Here is a 21,763-nt window from a genome sequence, read left to right on the forward strand (position 1 = left end):
AATATTTAGTGTTTACCTACTTCTGATGAAACAAAGGAATTTGAACAGTTTTTTGAGTTCACTGTTAAATTTGACCAGTAAACAAAGTATTTCTCCCTCCCTCTCCTTTCTTCATTTTTTCCTTTTCCTGCTTCCTTTTCTATTTATGTACTTTTAAAAAAGATATTATTTTTTTTATTTACAGGCTTCTAAATATTTATTTTTTATTTTTAATTTACATTTATATTTAATTAAATTAATTTATTTACAGGCTTCTAAATATTACTTGTTTTTGTGGAGAGATAATATATGCACATATAGTTAAAAATTCAAAGGTATCTAGGGAAAAGCAAAAGCTTACCACAGTTCCTAGTGTCCCACCCTAAAGAGCACCACTGTGACCAGTTTCTTGTGTAGCTTTTCAGGTATGCTATGCATAAACAACCTTTTTCAAGATGTTTCATACTCTTCCTGAATGTCATTTAAAGTTTGTAATAGAAGTAATTACTTTTACATTAATCATATGAGCAAATATATTTCCATTTAAAAAATTTGCTTCTGCCTTCTCTCTCCCTAGATAAAGTGCTGTTTATGACCACAGCTGTTGATTTAGTAATAACAGAAGTGCAGGAGCCTGTTCGCTTTCTCCTAGAGACAAAAGTCCGAGTTTGCTCACCTAATGAAAGATTGTTCTGGCCCTTCAGCAAACGTAGTACTACTGAAAATTTCTTTTTGAAACTAAAACAGGTACTGTACTTTTCTATAAATATAGATGGGGAAATAAGAGAAATTACTTCTGAGGCTGATATATCATTAATCCAAACTGTCAATTAGATCTTTAAATAGTTAATGTGTATTTTAAATATAGTAAGAGGAAAATTGTTTTATTTTTACCCACCTATTTATCATTTTTGTTGCTCTTCACTTCTTCCTGAAGAACCAAGTTTCCATCTAGTCTCACTTGCCTTTAACCTGAATACCTTCTTTTAGGATTTCTTTTAGTGGAGATCTGTTAGAGACATAACTCTCAGATTTCTTTATCTGAAAATCTTTATTTCACTTTTATTCCAGTAGGATATTTTCACTGGGTATAGGGTTCGGGATTGACAGTTTTTTTACTTTCAGCACTTAAAGATGTCATCCCACAGTCTTGTGGTTCTCATTTTTTTTTTTTTTAAAGTAAGTATTTTCTTTTTTTTTTTTTTTAAATTTGGTTGCACTGGGTCTTAGTTGCATCAGGCTGGCTCCTTAGTTGTGGCATGTGAACTCTTAGTTGGGGCATGCATGTGGGATCTAGTTTCCTGACCAGGGATCGAACCCTGGCCCCCTGCATTGGGAGCGTGGAGTCTTATCCACTGTACCACCAGGGAAGTCCCTCTCATTGTTTTTGGTGAGAAGTCAGCATGCATTTATATTGTTGTTCCTCTCTTTGTAATGGGTCATTTTCTCTGGCTGCTTTTTTTTTTTTTTTTTGCTGTACGCGGGCCTCTCACTGTCGTGGCCTCTCCCGTTGCGGAGCACAGGCTCCAGACACGCAGGCTCAGCGGCCATGGCTCACGGGCCCAGCCGCTCTGCGGCATGTGGGATCTTCCTGGACCGGGGCACGAACCCGTGTCCCCTGCATCAGCAGGTGGACTGTCAACCACTGTGCCACCAGGGAAGCCCTATTATTTTTTATCTTTGGTCTTTAGACCTTTATCTATGATGTGCTTAGGTGTGATTTTTCTTTCTGTTTGTCTTGAGATTAGCTGGGCTTCATGAATTTTTAAATGTATGGGTTTGGTTTTTTTTTTTTTACCATTTTTGGGGAAATTCTGACCCATTATTTCTTCCAACTTCTTTCCCTGCTCCATCTCTCTTCTCTCTCCTTAAGGGATTCCAGTCATACATATTTTTGACCTTTTGATACTATCCCACAGATCTCTGGGGCTCTATTTATTTTTCCAAATATTTTTTGATTTTTTCTTCAGATAGGATACTTTCTGTTGACCTGTCTTAAAGTTCGCTTGACTCTTTCATCATCTCCAATCTGTTGTCAACCCCATTCAATGAGTTTTTTAAAAATTTAAGATCTTGTTTTTTTTTTCTGGAATGTCCATTTGGTTCTTTTTTTAAATAATTTCTGTTTCTTGTGAGATTGCCTCTTTGATCTTTATTTTAAGCAGATCTTCTTTTATATTCTTGAGCATAATTGTAATATAGCTACTTTAAAAATCTTGGGCTGCTAAATCTAATGTCTGGTGAGCCACATTTTCATGTTTCTTTGTCTAGTAATTTGGGATTATATATTAGACACTTTAAATGCTAGACTGCAGAGACTGTGTTATGGTCTTCTGAGTACTGAGTGTTTTAAAAAATATATATCAGTTAATTTGGTCAAACTCTATACTCTTTCTTTCCTGTGGCGGGCAGCAGATAAAATTTCTGTTCCCTTTTAGCTTTTTTTTTTTTTTGGCCCCGGTTGCCCCTCTACTTATTGTTCCTTTCTTTGCCTTCCTTTGTATCAAAACTCCTTGAAAGTAATCAAGTTCGCAGTGACCTAAATTGCTAAATCCAGTGGTCAGTCTGAGTCTTTGTCTTAGTGACGTGTCAGGAGCATTTGATATAGATGATTAACTCCCTCCTCGTTAAATACCCCTCTTTCACTTAACCTTCTGGACATCTCAAATTTACCATCTCATCCCTCACCCCTAAAATGCTCTACCTACCTGTCCTTACCACCTCAGTTTATGGGCATCTTCTTCTAGTAGTTGCTTAGGCCAAGAATTTGACTCTTATTTTTCACACCCCATATCCAGTCTGTCAAGAAATTCTGTTTTCTTTTAAAACATATCTAGAAGCTGACTACTTCTTACCACCTAGATTACATTAACTTCATCTGAATCATTGTTTTCACCTGGATTATTGGAGTAGCCTTTTCACTCATCCCCCTATTTCTATTTTTGTCACCTTTTGATATATTCTCAGTATAGCAGCCTAACATCAAATCACGTCATCTTTCTGCCAAAATTTTCCAATCCTGTTTTACTCCATAAAATCCTAAGTCCTTCTAATAGGTTGTAAGACTCTATGTGATCTGCTGCCTATTACGTTATAAACGGATTCCTCTCTTTTACTTCTTACTTGCTTCCTCTGCTCTAATCATGCTCTTAGGGCCTTTGCTATCAACTGTTCCTTCTACCTAAAATTCTCTTCCCCTGGATCCCACTTGCTATTATTCACCTCCTTCAAGTCCTCATCTTCTTCAGGTCTTTGCTTAGATTTACTTCTTAGCAACTCATGACCACCCCCATTTAACACTGCAGTTTGCCTGATTATCCACTGGTACTGCTGATTCCCTTCCCATTGATATATTTTTAATTTTTTTACAGGGGTGTTAGTTTCCAACGTACTGCAAAATATACTTCTTTTTATTTTGATTATTACCTATTTTTCATATAAGAAACCTCTACTAAGGCAGAGGACTTCTAATCTGACTTGTTCACTGGTTTATCCCAAGCATCTAGAACATAATAGTTCTTAATAAATATTTATGAATTAATTTTATTTCATGTAACTCTGAAATTCCATTATACAAGATTATAGGGTTGTATGTGGATTTACTTGAATATACTTTTCTGTAGCAATAAATATTTTAGTTCTACTGTGTCCAAGTTAGCCCTTTTGGTTATAGTTAGAAAAAGGTAGCAAGCAGAACAGGAATAGAGATTTCTTTTCAGTGTTATCTTAAGAGACAAAGCAAATCTGGGTTACGTTAGCATTGTTCTCCCAGTTCTTCACTATGAAAGGAGCAAAGGATTAGCGTAGGATTATCATCTAGAACTTGGCTTTTGAGTCGGAGTCCATGGATCTTGCCATTGACTAGTTTTATGACTTTGAGCAAGTTCCTTCAACTCTCTCAGCCTCAGTTTACTCAGCTGTGAAATGGCAGTGATAGAATCTTCCTCATAGTGTTATTGTGACATTAAGTGAAAAACTGTACAACGTACTTGGAATAGTTCCTAGCACATAGTATGTTCTTCATGCATTTTAGCTATTGTTATTGAGAGGGACATCAGTGGGACAGCAAAAACACTTAAGTCATGAAATCAGAACAGCATCGATTATTTAGTAGATTAGCCCCAGGGGAAGAATGCTTCAGAAAGAAAACCAATTTACAAGCATTATTTTACAAGTTTAGGGAATGGGTGGAAATGATTCTTAATAGTTTCTAGAGTAAGAGTTAGCAAACAAATTAATTGTATAATATTTTTTAGTATAAATTTGTATGTAAAAAATATTCTCTTTAATTAGAATTCTGTTTCTTTAATCTTATCTCAGTGAACATAAGTAAGATTACCCTGATCTTGCTTTTCCCTTGAGGTCTTATGTTATACAGCCATGATTCAAAGATTGCATGCGTTTACAAGAGTATTTCTTCTGTGGGTGATTTAGAATAATGTATCTAATTAGGCTAACAAATGACTTGTCAGGGTAGACTAGCCAAAAACAGGTGTATGCCTGAGACATAGCCTGATAGACTATTCTAGACTCTCTGTTAAAGTTACAAGCTAAACATAGGCTGAGTTGTCAGTATTTTCTTTGCAAAAAGCTGAAGTTTATATGTGGAAGCTGGGAGGAGGGCAGGGAATTCCTGACAATAATCTCTCATTTTTCTCCTTATTTGTATGTCTTGGGGTGGGTCTGAGGGGTAGTCAGGGGGAAAGGAGAGAGGCAGTATGAAGAATTTGAACAGTTTTTTTTTTTTTGTCTTAGTGCACTGTTAATTCTCATCCCTTGCAACATAATAAACTAAGTTTATTTATTTCCTCCTTTATGTTCATGGCTTTAAAAATTAATAGCGGTTACCACTAACTGAGGCCCTCCTGTGGCTATCACTCGACCAGCTACTTTCACTTTTCCTGTCTTATGTAATTTTCATAGTGGTCCAGTGAGGATAGTGTTTACATTTTATAGATCCAAAGATGTAAAATAGATTTTATGGGATATCATGTGAGCAAGATTCATACCTAAGCCTTCTAAGAGTCTCAGCCAGGGTTCTTCCCAAAGAAACATCCTTCTTTTGTCTTTATTTCTGTAAGAGTATTTTTGGGATTTACTTAAGTCAAATTAAGCATAACTTAAAATTTTAACCTCTTTGCAGTTCTCATTAGACAGAAAAGGAGGCACTGCTACAGGCCAAATTTTTAAAATATTCAATATATAGTTTCTGTTTATTGCTGAACGTATGGGAAAACAGTTATAGGAATGTTATTAAAAATACATATTTAAAAACTGATTCTTTTTCCTTTCACTAAAATTATCTGGTGACTCAGTAACTCCTTTTTAGCCTGGAAGCCTTCCCAACTGTGGGGATTCCTATATTAAGATGGCACCATATTAGAGAAACTTTTAAAATTAGTGGGGAATGAAAGAGGAGGAAATGGTCTAAAGACTAGATTTTCCAACAGTAACATAAGGTGAATAAAAGACCAACTAATCATTCTTAAATTCTTAAAATTATAGAATTTTCATTGCTAAAGACAATGTAGGGGTCTTAAAATGTTTTATTTTATTTTATAAATAAAATTTTATAAATGAAGAAGCTGATGTCTGAAAGACTAAGTGATGTGGCCAGTGTCATATAGACAAGTAATTTGTATAACCATCCGTACTGGAAACCCGAGCTTCTATCTCTTTGTGTATTTGCTGTGTGTGTGTGTGTGTGTGTGTGTGTGTGTGTGTGTGTGTACGTGTGTACGTACATATAGGCACATTTACATGTATGCAGTATACCACTGTACCTCTCAAGATAGAAAATGCTTTCTGTACCAGAGCTCTTCAACTGCTAAATCAGGAGGCACAGGTTCAACTATTCCTGGGAAGTATGATCACTTGGTTAAGATGGTGACTACTGGATTTCTCCTTTGTAAAAGTAGATTTTTCTTTCTGCATTTAGCAAATCATCTTTGAGGTGGTACTTTGGCAACTTCCAAATATCCTGTTCCTCAGCACCTTTCTAACTAATGGTTTTAGCATTCATTGATGATCCCTGCCTGAATCAGTTGAGTTCATTCACATATTTTTAATAGTAATGAAACATTACAGGGTTTTTTTCTTTTCTTATACATGTATATGTTTATTAATATTGAATATTTAAATAATAATAAATATAAGTTATTTGCTTTATCCTATTTTATCAAAGAGTTAAAAAAATATCAGTATTGTAGGAAACAACACCCTTAATAAGTGATGTTTATTTTATTGCTTCTGGTAAATTTATAACAAAATTTTGTAAACTTGTAAAATGTCTGTTGAGAAAAGGTACTATTATATGGGCTTACAAAACATAAATTTCAGTTGTTTAAAATTCCAGTGAGGACAAACTTATATTTTAATTTAATACAGTTAACTGATGAGGATAATTAAACATCAGTTAATAAACTTGCACCATTTCTAAAATATACAAAATGTCACATTGCCATTTATGTACAACTTACGTTATACACGTTTCTTTCAATTGGAAATGAAACCCATATTTTAAAATCAATATATACTTTAAAAATGTAAGCATCTAAATGAAAAAGTTTCCAGAATATTTAGTGTATTCAACCTTTTCCATAGATGCTTAAACAAATTTGGGGGAGAAAGAGCTATTAATATAACTGCAATACCTGTGTATTTTTTCATGTTTCTCATTCTGTGTATGTAAAAAATACAAGTATATAATATGAAATTATTTGTATAGTTTTAGATTCCCATTAATTTCCCACTCATTCAAAAAATCGGTATTGCAATTAATATTAAAACTGTTGAGTGAAGTTTAAGATTTTGTGGAACCTCTTTTTGTCCTTTGAATGTGTTCTAATAAGATTATATTCAATAAAATCAGTACTGTTCAAAAGTTAGCTAGAATATTTTCTTTTCGTTGTAGTTCTGTTACCATTTGACATATAGTTAGATTTATTTTCATATTTTTGATTTGGGGGCTTGGGGTATTTTCCTTTTTGGTTTAATTTATTTTTTGAATATTTAAAATACTTATATGCTACAAAAGTCAAAATTACATAAAAATGTATACTCTTAGGTCTTGGTTTCATTCATATCTCCCTTTCCCCAACCCTATAGGTAACCATTATTATTGGTTTCTAGGTTATCTTTCCAGTGTTTCTTTTTGTGAAAATAATAAAATACTTCTATATATTTTTTAACTCCCTTTTAAACAAAAACTAGCATACTATATATATTTTTCTGCACCTTTTTTATCTTAATATATCCTGGTGATCATTCCATATAAGTTTATAGAGATCTTCCTTATTCTTATTAATGACTGCATACTACTGTGTTTGGATAAATCACGCTTCTTTCAACTAGTTCTTTATTGATTAATAGTTGGATTTTTTCCCAGGCATTTGCTATTCCAAGTAATGTTGCAGTATAGCACTTTGTGCATGTATTTTTTTGATTTTATGAAAGTGCATCTTAGAGTAGATACCTATTGGTGGAATTACTGGCACATGAGGTAATTTTGCATATGTAATTTTGTTATATTTGCCACGTTCCCCTCTATAAAGGTTGTAATCATAGAGATTAGCAGTTATGAGAGTACCTGTTTCTCCAGAGGCTTATCAGAGTGCGTTGTCAAACATAAGGATCTGATGGTAGTCTTAATTTATCCTCTGATGAATGAAAACAAGCATTTTGTTTTTTCATATGTGTAGGGGTGATTTTTCTTTCCTTTTCTGTGAATTGTCTGTTCATATTTTTTGCTCTTTGGTTTTGGCCGTTTCCTCTTAATTTTTAGAAGTTCTTTATGAAATCAAAGAGAGTAACCCTTTGAGATATAATTTGCAAATATTTCTCCTGCTTTGCCACTTGTCCTGTGACCTAAATTATGATGAGTCTTTGGGCTTTTTTTGCCACACAATTTCTTTCTTATATACTTGAATTTATCAAGTTTTTCCTTTAAAGCTTCTGGATTTGGGGTCATAATTAGAAATGCTTTCCCTACTCTCAAGTAATAAAGGAATTTATACATTTTCTAGTATTACTTACATGGTTTCATTTGACTACTTTTATTTATATCTCTAATTTATTAGTATCTTATTCTGTTATATAGTGTAAGGTATGGATCTGATTTAATGTTTTTTTTCAAATGGCCATCCACTTGTCCCAATACCATTCATTGAAAAGTCTAACTTTTCCCCCAGTGATTTGAGATGTCACCTTTATCATATTATCAGATTTTCATATGTATTTAGAACTCTTTTGGTTTTTATATTCTTTTTGATTGATCTTTACGTTACTTATTCACTGATACCACACTGTTTTAATTACATAGACGTTATGTTTTTATATTTGATAGGGCTAACTTTCCTCCTCAGCTGTTCTTCTTTTTCTGGGCTTTGCTAAATATTCTTGATTGTTTATTTTTCGTATAAACTTTAGATTCAACCTTTGTAGCTCTGGAAGAAAATTATTGGTATTTTTATTGGGGAGAATTGAAATCTTTGTGATATTAATATAGAGTCATCTTTTCCAAGAACATGTGATATCTTTCCACTTATTCATGTCTACTTTTTTTTTTTTGGTCTTTTAAGAGTGCTTTTTAAAAGCTTTTTATTATAGAAGATTCAAATGTACACAGAAATAAAAAGAATAATATAATGGACCCCATGTACTATTACCCAGCTTCAACAATGAACAACATTTTTAATAGCTGGAGTTCTTGACTTACAGGCAGGGTCCACTTCTTGACTCCATATTTATCTGACTTCAAAAGGGCAGTAGTGCTCTGGTGACTGTCACTCAAAGAGGAGTTTCTAGGTGAAGTGCAATGGTTATTACATTCATATAGTTTCTGAGAAAAAATTTTAAAGGTAAAGAGTTATGTTGATCTTTGAAATGTTTCAGATAGCAATTAACTAATGTTTTAGAGAGTAATTTAAAACAAAACAAAAGTAAATCCTGTTCCCTATCAAAGCATATTTGAAATTAAAAATCATAATTACAAATTCAGAATGAACATATGTCAAAGGTTTAATTTAATTCATTAGGTAGTGAGGGAACCAGTAAGATGGTAAAACTGGTTCTAAGTATTTGAGAAACTTGAGTTTATATAGTCCTTTCTTTAAAAAAAGAAAGAACGTTAGAACAAGATTGCTGGGTTAGAAACAAAACTGGTTAATGTCCTGTAGGGTAACCTTTGGGTTATCTTTTCTATTAGATGGAAATCATTTGCATAGCTATTGGACACAAACCTACAGATTAATACGTAACTTCACAGCGTGTGGGTCCTTTAATTAATAATAAGTAATTCAGTCATTTATTCACCTAGAAAATTAAATAATTCTTTGGTGGACATGTTAAAGCCAGCACATCTGGGTCTGTGCGTCAAATCTGGCCTGACACTTGCTTTTATAAAATGCTTTTGAAACACAGCCACATTCACTGTCTATGGCTGCTTTTGCACCATAATGGCAGAGTTGAGTAGTTGCAGCAGAGACTACTGGCCCACATAGCCTAGAATACTTACTTTTTGGCCCTTTACAGAAAAGTTTGCCAATTACTATATTAAACGGTGTTTCAGGATGATATTGAAAGGACATGTTGCCACTACCTAAGCCTTCCAGGATTGCGGTAGTTTTTCTTAAGAACCCAAATGAACATTAGGATGACAAAATCTGGTCTCTGCCTGGTATTTCTGTACCTAATGAACCTCTTATTGCTCCCCCTCTTCTGTATTTTTACTTTATGCATGTATATCTTTCTCTTTGGTGTTGCTACCTTTCTATTCTAGTTGTCTCTGTATCTTTTCCTGTAGTTCTGTCTTGTCCTCCTGCTCCTCTGTATTTCACTTTTTTCCTCCTCCTTAAACTGACTCTAATATGGAATGTTAATATATTTAAATATTGTACTGGTAAAGTATTATATTCCCTACTCTTAATTTTTTATTTTAAGCCCTTAAAAAAATTTTTTTTTAGTTTATTTATTTATTTTTGGCTGCGTTGGGTCTTCATTGCTGTGCATGGGCTTTCTCTAGTTATGGCGAGCAGGGGCTTCTCTTCGTTGTGATGCGTGGGCTTCTCATTGCGGTGGTTTCTCTTGTTGTGGAGCATGGGCTCTAGGCACTCGGGCTTCTGTAGTTGTGGCACACGGGCTCAGTAGTTGTGGCACACGAGCTCAGTAGTTGTGGCACGCAGGCTCTAGAGCACAGGCTCAGTAGTTGTGGTGCATGGGCTTAGTTGCTCTGCGGCATGTGGGATCTTCCCGGACCTGGGCTCGAACCCGTGTCCTCTGCATTGGCAGGTGGATTCTTAACCACTGCGCCACCAGGGAAGTCCTTTAATTTTTAACTTAGGTCAATTTAAACTGTTATGGGCTTATCTTAAGATAAACCCAAAATATAAAACAATTTGAGCTATCAAAGGTTTTATTTGTTCTATTAATCTCTTTTCTGTCACTTACGTCTCCTCCCACCACCAGTTGTACCTTTCAGTTGAAGAAAAGTTCCCTATTCTGTTATAATTAAGCGAAAGGATTTGTGGGGGAGGGGCATGGAGATAAGACTTTCTTAGTCCTAAACTTTATGTTTTAGAATATTTCTAAAACATTTTTTTCATGTATAGTTTTATGTAGGAAACCTTGAACAAAACAAAGTAACTGGGAAGCTACAGAACAGTTAACTTTTTAGTTCACACTTACTAAATATGGGTAGTTGGATGTTTGATGATACAGTCTGAATACAGTAAATAAAATTGCAGAACTAGAGTCCTGCTCAGTAAATATCCTATTTTCCTTTTCCTAAGTCTAAACATATGTTTTTCTATTTAGAAAAGGTTACATTTTGTTTAGATATTTAAAGTAATACCTTTCTATTCTCATATCCTGTATGAAATCAGAAGTAGTGCTCAATTAAAATGTTTTATCCCTTGATAAATAATGTTTTTTCATCTTCAAGATAAAGCAAAAGGAGAGAAAGAACAATACTGACACTTTATATGAAGTTGTATGCTTGGAAAGTGAATCAGAGAGAGAGAGGAGGAAAACTACAGCCAGTCCCTCAATTCGCCTGCCACAGTCTGGATCTCAGAGTTCAATGATACCTTCTCCTCCAGAAGACGATGAAGAGGAAGGTAAATTGTAGGGAGAGCTTAATTTCTGTTTGGGGGTGGTGGACCATACAGACCTTTACAATTTTATCAGGGAATTGATAAAGTGATATAGTATTTTGAATTCTTTTAAGAGGACTGTGGGAGATTAGAAAGTGATTAACATAGGACTTTCTTTAAGGTAATTGTAACCAAGTTGGAAAAATATGAGATTTATAATTAGTGCTTTTTAAAATAATCAGTCTATGCAAGCTTAGTGTATTAATATAGCACATTTTTAGAGCAAATCTGACACAGCTTCCACCTCAGTAAATGTTCCCATCTCAACTGATTTATACATTTTTGGATTTTCACACTGATAGGTATTAGGAATCAACCAGTTCTTTTTTTCTCCTCTTTTTTTTTTTTATGGTTATCTGTAAACTGTTTTATCAATCTGTGTTAAAAGATACTGTATAAAAGTGAGAAATGAGGGGAAGGAACACAGGAAAAGTGAAAGTTTGGGAAGCATTTTCCAGTTTATAATTTTGTACCAGAGCTTTATTTTTAAGGGCAAAAGCAAGCTGATTATGAGAGGTCATATGAGGCATGCATCTATGTGAGCTTCACAAGAAGTGTTCTAGAAAATTCATAGACGAGAATTCATTTCTCATTGTGGAGTATGTGGTGGAGCACCATGAATAGTTTTTTAGCTGGAACTTTTAAAGTGAAAGGAGAATTCAGGGATAAAGGGGCTGATTTGGGCACTTCTGGCTAATAAATTACATTAACAAAAGCATGGAGGTGGCAGGAATGTCTGATTGGGTTAAAAGAAATACATATCCATGACTGTATGTCCTTTTTCCAAGTTTAGAGCAAGCTCTTACTTTCCACTTTCTGTTGTTCCCTGTAACTTCTGCTTTTTCTGTGACCAATCAGCTTAGGATCATTTATTAGCAATTTTGATGGCCACCAGTTACTAGATGCTTAATATGTGGTAGACAGGTACTTTGTTTATGAAGTAAAGTAATACTTTGTTTATATAGTCCTCACAAATATCCTGAAAAATAGGACTTATTTTGAATATACTTATTTTGAGCATAAGGAAATAGAATCTCAGAAAAGTGAATTTGCCCAGGGTCACAAAAGCTAGAAATTGGCAAGGAGGATTTTAATCCAGGTCTGTGAGTTAATAGTCTGAGCTCTATTCTGTCACCATCTCTGGGCATTTAGTTCACATAAAGCATTTTGAAGTGCAAAGAAAGCACGTATGTTGTTTTTGCGAAGTCAGAGATACAATTTATAGTCTCCCTGCAGAGGCGATTTAAGTCATGTTTTAAGGCTGGGAAAGGTGAAATTGTTCCCACTGTTTGAGATTGTCTACTGTATAACTGGTTCTGGAGACTTTCAGTTTCCCTTCTAGGTCAACACTGCTTAAGATGCAGAGCAAATAAAAGTTTATAGAACTTTCCTCCCCTTAAACTCAGCAACTAAAAAAAAACACCAAAAATTGAGAAAGGCACTCTATTTATTATGAAACCAGAGACTGTTCAAATCTCCATACTATAGATGTTAAAGGATATCTACCAGTTACAAAGAAATTTGGGCCCAACTAATAGATAACATCAGGATTGAGATGTAGTTCTAATCTCTAGCAGGCACGGATTTTTAATATAATTGAGGGGGATCAGAAGGCCTGTACTGACAGCTCTTAACTGGGGAGAGATAAGGACTAACAGCAGTCAGCAGTCCATGGGAGAATCAGGGAACACTAGAACACAAGCTCTGTAAAGGAAGAGAGTGTGTCCTTTTCTGCCCCACATTATTTCCCTGGTGTGTAACCCAATTCCTGGTATATAATAGATGCTCAGTAAATATTAGCAGGATGAGTAACCCTCCTGCGGTCCATTTCCATAGTGAAAAGTTAATGACAGGAGAACTGGGACTGAAGAAGACTTCAGCCATGCCATCTGGTAATTCTCTCTAACCGAGTATACAAACAAGGGAAACTGGTCCCGTTGTGATGTTTGCTCCATGGAAAGAATTGGCTGTAATCCTCTAAAGAGGCTCCTTATCCATAGGACATTTGTGCTCACAGGGCCGGAAGCCAGCAGTTATAAATGGGAGGTGTTCAGAAAACATTCTGAACACATCCAGACAGTAAAAGAGAATTTTGTAAGATAGGTCTTCCTAATCCCTTTAAAGGAATTATCTCTTGTAAATTTTAGTATGTTTTTTAGTAGCTGTCGTCCCCCAAAGACGTTGTGTTATATTGACATTTTTAATGAGTAGTTACTTGAGGTATTTAGAAAGTAGGGCCAATTCTGGCAAAATAATGAAGCAGGGGAAGTTTGTCTTAGTGCACTGGAGCCTTTCTCTTTTCCTTATCTATCTGCAGAGGTCTCACTTATATTCAGTCTGTCCTCTTCTGTAACTCACTATGAAAACTGCTGATAATGTTCAAGGCATTATAATGTAAATAAGTTTAATAATAAGTATCCTGGATTTCTGAGCCTTTAAAATCAGTGCTCTCAGATATGCCATCTCTAAAGGGATGCCAATTCATGATGTAATCATCAGAGGTGTAAAGATCAAAACTTTTTAAGGCAGGTTAAACCAAAAAATCTAGATACAGCATTGGTTGAGGACACATGGAAACAAGTACTGTTGTACCCAACTAGTGCAAATATCAATTGGTAAAACCATTTTGGAAGGCAGTTTGTCAGTAAGTTTCAAAATCCTTAAAAGCATGCATTTTTTAACCCAGGGAGTTCTCTTCTGGGCATATACCCAATAAAAGCAATGAGATATGTTCATCCTGATATTATTTGTAGTAAAAAGTTGAAAACTCCCCAAGTGTCCAACAAAAGAAGATTATTAAGTAAGTCTTGGTTCATATTTTCCCTCCAATTTCATTACACTTTTCAATTTGTCTCACATGCCTTTATCATTGCCACTTTTTTCACTGTCTTTATGTCTTATAATCTTTCACTTCATATTCACATTTACATTTCCTAATTATTTGAACTAAGTTTGAAATGATTCGTTTTGGTCCTTTTTAAAATATTTTTGTGCCTTCTATTATAAATTATGTCATTGTAGAAAATTTAGAAAGTCATAAAAACATAAAGGAGGAAAAAGAATCATAACTCCATCACTCAGTGTTAATGTCTTGGTGTAGTTCATTCCAGACTATTTTCTGTTTTTTTTTTTTTTTTTTTTTGCGGTATGCGGGCCTCTCACTGTCGTGGCCTCTCCCGTTGCGGAGCACAGGCTCCGGACGCGCAGGCTCGGCGGCCATGGCTCACGGGCCCAGCCGCTCCGCGGCATGTGGGATCTTCCCAGACTGGGGCACGAACCCATATCCCTTGCATCGGCAAGCGGACTCTCAACCACTGCGCCACCAGGGAAGCCCCTATTTTCTGTTTTTTAACATAGATTATAATGAAGATTTAGCTCTTATGTTTATTTTTTGTGGTATTTTGCCAGATCATTATGTAAACAAGAGTCAACACAAATTTACATTGTAAACATGTATCATAATTTATTCTGACATTCTCTGCTTTCTTATTTTTGTAGCTTATGCTTAGGTGGTTTGTAATTTTAACTGTTATACATAAGACTGCGATATATTTTCATGTATAAAGCTGTTTGCTTTGGAATAGGTGAGAGAACATACTCATATTTTGAGTCCTATCATTTTATAATTATATGGCTCTTTTCTGCAGTTGACATAATACAGACCTATATGAAAAGCAAAAGAGAATTAAAGAGATTACAACAACATTCCACCTGGGACCATTTTTATTTTCCTCGTACTTATAACTATACACTAAAAGAGAGAAATTATGATACTTTGTTCCCAGTAAAATCTTTCAAATTTGACTGTTATGTTTCCAGGTCATTCTTCTGGCTAGCATAGCCACCTCTGTTATCCTTTTTTGTGTGTTTTGTTTATTAAAGATAACGATGAACCTCTCTTGAGTGGATCTGGTGATGTATCCAAAGAATGTGCAGAGAAAATTCTTGAAACATGGGGAGAACTGCTGTCTAAATGGTAAGTTGTAATAGAATAGTTCTCCTTTTCACCTTTAATTCTTATTTTATGGGTATGGAATTTTACCTAACATTATTGAATTTTGGAGCCAATAATAAAAACCTAAGTATGAGGTTCATCTGTTTTTAGAGGTTTATAAGGGTAGTAGTGAAGATCTGAGATCAACTTTCAAAATATCAGAAACGTAATAAATTCACATTGTTGCGGAAAATATTTATTCAAACATGGAAAGCATGGGGAGAATAAACAAGAAAAGAAGTCATTTGTATTAAAGTGGTTAGGAACCACTGACTGGTTAAGATAATACACAGTTGTTAAGACTATAAACAATAATCAGGTTTAGAAGATGCTCACACAGTGCATAGAGCCATGGTAAGAGACTCCAGGTGGGATTTTTCCTTATCTGTGTTATATGCCTCAACTGAAAGAGCAGCATGTTATAAACATGGTATATATTAATTGCTCTACTAATTACTTTTCCTACTAACACTTGTAAAATTCAGGAATTTCTCATCAGCTCAAAAGATGGTTTGACAACAAAATTAAACACTATCCTCTAGGCTGTCTAAAGAGAGTACACTACCTTCAGGTATTTATTAATGGTATCAGAGACAATCTGGTAAATCAAGTTGGTGAGACATTTATGTAGTTTCCTTTCCCCATTGTGTAGGATGCCTGTATATGCTGAAAAGAGCTGAACTTGAAAGTGATCTGAGTAGTTTTCTATTTCTGACTTTCTGGTTATTAGGGTTGTCTGTTAGCTCCCCACGGACCTGTTATTTTGGAGTCTTATTTTTCTCGGAAGTTTTAACTGTTGAAACCTTCACTCTATTCTTAGTAAAACTGTCTCAGCATTAAAAAAAACCTTCATGCCCTTAAGGGATGGGACTACAAATGGGCATCATCTGCTTCTAGCACTCTCACAGTGCTTTACACTTCTGGTAAAACACTCTCCACATTGGGAAATGTCAAATGTGTACAGGAGGAAAATGCAAACCAAAGCATGGTTTGTCTTTACACAAGTGGTTTTAATAAATGAACTCTGCAAAAGCCCCCCAGGGGAATAGTTTTCATTTATTTTTGATATTCCTTTAGCAATCAGGAGACAAACCTGCTGATGCTGTCATCACAGTATATTTTCAGTTCAGTGATTTTGGAGTGTTTGGACTGCTGCTGGCAGGAATTTCATCTGTATAAAAAGGTTTCTGCTCTAAAATAGAAATGTAATTGAGTCTTGACATGGTTATATAATAGCGTATTTAAAATCATTTATATATAGCATCTAAGTTTTATAAAATGAACTCACCAGCATTTTATACAGTTGCTTGGAGTTTGTTTTATCAAGCTTTGTTTATTCATTTTGTTATTCATTTGATTAAATGATATCCTTATCTTACTCCTTCAAATATATTAACTAAGTTTCCATCTGTCTCAACTGTCTTTCAGGGTGTTTAAAACTGTTTTTGCTGGTTTCAGTCATGTCTTTAGAAATAATAATACAGTTTCTCTTCTTCAATTCATTTTGTCATTATTTTTTTCATCATTATTATATGTGTTCTGTAATAGGAACCATCCACAGTATCATGGAGTTTTAGAGCCTGGTAGACCTGTCTTCAAATCCTACCTCTCCTGTTTCTAAGCTGTATGGTGTTGAGCAGGTCACTTAACTCTTTTGAGTCTGTTTCTTCATTTACAAAATACAAGTCTGTAGAACCACCACTCAGGATTATTCTAGATTAAAGATAATAGATGTTGTAATGGTAGTAATCATAGTAAGAAGTAATAGATTTATCACGTATCCGGTGCTGTGCTAAGTTATGTGCTCTATTTCAACTATAACAACCTTATAAAATAGTATCCATTTTTATAGATGAGGAAACTGGCTTAGAGATTAAGTCAGCAATTCTAGTTAGTAAACAGCACCCAGAATTTTTAACACAGTCAAGTCTGGTCCCAAAGCTGGTTTATTTAACTCTACATTAGATTTTAGTGGCAGTAATTGTAATAAATATACCTTTGCGCTCTAATTCTCCAAGTTCCTTTTGATATGAATTTTAGTCAATGAGAGAACTAATGTCAGTAATAAAATAGTATGCTGAGTTAGCTAGTTATTATTATAAGTGACATAAAATTATTCTGAAAATAATTTTATCAGTATAAATCAAGCTAGGGTTATCAAATAATCCTGGGGGTTAGGTTTATTTTTTTTGTAAAGAGCCAAGTATAAATGTTTTAGGCTTTGTGGTCAATAGTCACTATTGCAACTACTCAACTCTGCTTTTGCAGTGTGAAAGCAGCCATAGACAGCACATAAAGAAATAAAAATGTCTGTTTCAATAAGAGTTGATTTACAGAAACACATGGTGAGCCAGATTTGTCCCACAGGCCAAAGTGTACCAATCCTTGAATTAGGTAATAGGACTACTTTTGTCCTTTCTGCTCCCACCTGTTCAACTTTTATATAGTTTTTTTTTCTAAGCAAAGCCAAAACTATACTGAACTATCTATAGCTCTTCTATTAGGGTGCTAGCACCACAGAATTAACCATTTTTAAATGTACTGTGCATTATTGTGCTAGTATTCTGGGAGAATTTTGAGAAAAGTCTCAGACCTTTTTGTATTTTGATAGTGGTCATTTTGTACCAGTAACTTCTGTTTAAATCTGATAGTCACAAGAATTCCTCCGTGTCAGGATCCTGCTTTATGTGTCAGTAATGGTGGCTTTCAAATCACAAAGCAGCTATGACGTAACATATAGTGCATTCATTAGTCTTAGAGTTTGAGGCTACCTCAGTCTTGTAATCAACGTCCCTGAACTTCTTTCTGCATCTGTAGAACTGGAGATACTACCACATACCTCAGATGGTGGTTGTAAGCAGCAAATAAAACTATGTGCAAAAGCACTTTGTAAACTAATACCAACATTTCAAGATTTTTTTTATAATTTAATGCTGTGTTTCCTTTATTTATTGTTTATTTATTTGGTTGCACCGCGTCTTAGTTGTGGCTCTCAGGCTTCTTAGTTGTGGCATGTGAACTCTTAGTTGCGGCATGCATGTGGGATATAGTTCCCTGACTAGCGATCGAACCTTGGCCCCCTGCCTTGGGAGCTCAGAGTCTTAACCACTGCGCCAACTGGGAAGTCCCTCAAGATGTTTTATTTCCCCCCCCCAAAAAAAGTATTTTAGGGAATTCCCTGGCGGTCTAGTGGTTAGGACTCTGTGCTTCCACTGCAGTGGGGGCATGGGTTTGATCCCTGGTCTTGGAGCTGAGATCCCACATGCCACACAGCACGACCCCGCAAAAAAGTTGTTTTGTTTCCCCCATTTTGTAGATGAGATAAATGAAGCTCAAAGACTTTAATGACTTGTTTTGATGTTAAAATAGTACAGTAGAAACTTTCTTATCCCCCATAGTTACTCAGAAAAGTTACTGGAAGTAAGGTGTCATGAAAACTGCTGAAATCATATATCTTTATATTTATTCTCACTTGGAACAAATATATATTTAAATGTAAAATGTAAAAATACACAGTTTGCTTATCAATTTTGATGCAGAGTTGAGCTCTTATCTTTGGCTGTGTGTCAAATGATTGGAATTTTGCTTTGTTTTTCTTATACAAACTACAACCATAAAGCTGTGGTTTCCAGTTTTGCTTTTTATCAAAAAAAAAAGTAGAGTAATAATTTAAAGATACTTTAAGAAGCAGTCTGACTTCAGAATTCTTTCCTCCACTCAATATTTTACAGTTACATTGGCCACATCTAGTTCAATGACTTTTTTAAAAAATATATTACCTTTATTAAGTCTTTGTATATCATTTAGTTTAGCTCTCATAAAAATAACACTCTTTTAGAGAAGCTGTCTTTTATGCACTTATGGATTATGGCTTTATTTTTAGGCATCTTAACTTGAGTGTGAGGCCAAAGCAGTTGTCATCCTTAGTAAGAAGCGGTGTTCCTGAAGCTCTTCGAGGAGAAGTCTGGCAGCTGCTAGCAGGTTGTCACAACAATGACCACCTGGTAGAAAAGTACCGAATTCTCATCACAAAGGTAAGGGGATGATAATTCAGCTTCAGCATTAGTCCTTTTAGAAATTTATTATAAAAAGATCATTGTGGCCATTTGATTTCTAAGAATTTTATATAATTCGTTTATCTGATGTAAGAGTAGAACTTTCATACTTCTGTCCCAGAGATATTTCTAGTGTTGGCACAAAGGAGAAGGCATAGGTTTTCTTCCTTCCTTTTCACCTCAGAGGCAAAAGATGGCCTCTACCCTTTGTGTATCTGAATCTCTTTTGACCATAATTTCATTCTTAGGTCAGTTGTGCTGTGCCATGTGTAAAAACTTTTGTTTGTTTGTTTATGTATTTATTTATTTATTTATTTTGCGGTACATGGGCGTCTCACTGTTGTGGCCTATCCCGCTGTGGACAGGCTAGGAGCCTAGCCTGCTCCAGACACGCAGGCTCAGCGGCCATGGCTCACAGGCCCAGCCGCTCCGTGGCATGTGGGATCTTCCCAGACTGGGGCATGAACCCACGTCCCCTGCATCGGCAGGCGGACTCTCAACCACTGCACCACCAGGGAAGCCCTCCTTTCTTTATTTTATTTATTTATTTATTTATATTTTTGTGGTACGCGGGCCTCTCACGTTGCGGAGCACGGGCTCCAGACGCGCAGGCCCAGTGGCCATGGCTCACGGGCCCAGCCGCTCTGCGGCATGTGGGATCTTCCCAGACTGGGGCACGGACCCATGTCCCCTGCATTGGCAGGCGGACTCTCAACAACTGCGCCACCAGGGAAGCCCCCTTTGTTTATTTTAATCCTTTTCACACTTCAAAGAAATGTGCTCTTTGTAGATAAGGCCTAGTCCTAGTTTTTACAATTGGAAGAACATGGTTCTTTTATTGTAAACCATATTCCCTTTTAGTTCATTCCTCTAAAGTGAAGAATTCTATTTTTTATAGTATCCGCTTCTCAAGTTCATGAATTGCTCAAGGTTTTGCAAGTGAAGCAACGAAATTTTTCCTTGTACAAGTATACAAGAATTTAAACTAATTTTTTGCAAGGTCAGGCTGTGCTTTGTGCCTTTTGCAGGACCCATGGTACTGGTTATAAGATTTGTTTTTGTTTTCTAAAATTCTTCAAGTTTTTATCTTTAGGAAGCAGTTTCTCCAGTGATATGCAAATCCCAAACCTGAATTATGAATGAATTTCTCAGAACCCCCAGTAATATATGAAAAATTTCCAAAGTGACAAAAGGTGGGACTTCTTTTAAAAATATATTAAAACGATATGAGGTGAATAGTATCTCTATAAAACTATAATTTAAAAAGAAACCTTATAGGTAAGGACAACATTTGAACATGAAATCAGATCTTTCCTCAGCAGAAATACGACTTTTTTTTTTAACACCTTTATTAGAGTATAATTGCTTTACAATGGTGTGTTAGTTTCTGCTTTATAACAAAGTGAATCAGCTGTACATATACATATATCCCCATATCTCCTCCCTCTTGCATCTCCCTCCCACCCTCCCTATCCCACCCTCTAAGTGGAGAAAAATGACTTTTATTTGCTCAGAATATTAGTGTTTCTATTCATCATCTTGTTTCCAGACAGATGTATTTTCCTTCAGGAACTGATATTCTGTTTCCCATCATTATGTTGATGTTATTGTTTAACCAGCTTTATTGAGTGCCTATTACAACCACAGTGCTGGAGCTAGGAGGTCAAACACAAAAGCAATTAACATAAATCATGTGATAGTCTGGAAAAGCACAGTGGGAACCATCAAAAGGAGTGATTAATTCAGCCTGGGGGAATAGGAGAGTCTTTATCAGGAATATGAAGTTTAAGATGGGTTCCAGAAAAGACCTCCCCAGGCATGGAAGAATGGCAGAGCGTTGTACTCATAGTACCATTGGAGACATGGAAGAACAAGGTTATGCAACATGTATGGCTAGCAAAAGTACACTTAGTTGATTTTTTTCTTTTATTGGCAAATGCTATTTTGGATATGTAATTATAACATTTTGAAGTCCTTTGAAATGTTTGGCCAAAAATTATTTCTTAAATATTTTTGGTGTGGCTACTCATAGAGATAATTTAAAGACATGAAGTATTTGGGCTTCCCTGGTGGCGCAGTGGTTGGGAGTCCGCCTGCCGATGCAGGGGATGCGGGTTTGTGCCTCAGTCCGGGAAGATCCCACATGCCGCGGAGCGGCTGGGCCCGTGAGCCATGGCCACTGAGCCTGCGCATCCAGAGCCTGTGCTCTGTAGCAGGAGAGACCACAACAGTGAGAGGCCTGTGTACCGCAAAAAAAAAAAAGAAGACATGAAGTACTCTATTTTTCTGGTTCCATGAAAATGGTGATATCTGTTTCTCAAATAGGAACCTGGTAGTTATTATTGTAATTGACATTTAAAAAATTTGCTCTGAATTTTTTTGAGGGGAGAAACTACTTTAAATTTTTTTAAATTTATTTTTACAGCAAGCTGTAATTTACATAGGCTAAAATACACAACTTTAAAGTGTACGGCTCCATTACATATGAATACACTGCTCTGATCATTACCAAAAGGAAGAATATATCCATCACCCCAAAAAGTTATTATTGTCCCTTTCTAGTCATAACCACTCCTACACCACCC

General features: G+C 35.5%; 1 protein-coding gene across 1 annotated transcript in view; it reads left to right on the forward strand.

Annotated features, from left to right (window-relative positions):
• RABGAP1 (RAB GTPase activating protein 1) overlaps window positions 1–21,763 on the forward strand; it is a 155,620-nt gene that overhangs the window by 59,125 nt on the left and 74,732 nt on the right. The window contains exons 10-13 of the mRNA XM_065879947.1: window positions 557–726; window positions 10,919–11,093; window positions 15,012–15,105; window positions 19,007–19,157. Coding sequence (XP_065736019.1) covers window positions 557–726; window positions 10,919–11,093; window positions 15,012–15,105; window positions 19,007–19,157 — 590 coding nt within the window. The remainder of the gene's footprint in view (window positions 1–556; window positions 727–10,918; window positions 11,094–15,011; window positions 15,106–19,006; window positions 19,158–21,763) is intronic.

Source organism: Phocoena phocoena, chromosome 6 (assembly GCF_963924675.1).
Source record: "Phocoena phocoena chromosome 6, mPhoPho1.1, whole genome shotgun sequence".
Classification (NCBI taxonomy): domain Eukaryota; kingdom Metazoa; phylum Chordata; class Mammalia; order Artiodactyla; family Phocoenidae; genus Phocoena; species Phocoena phocoena.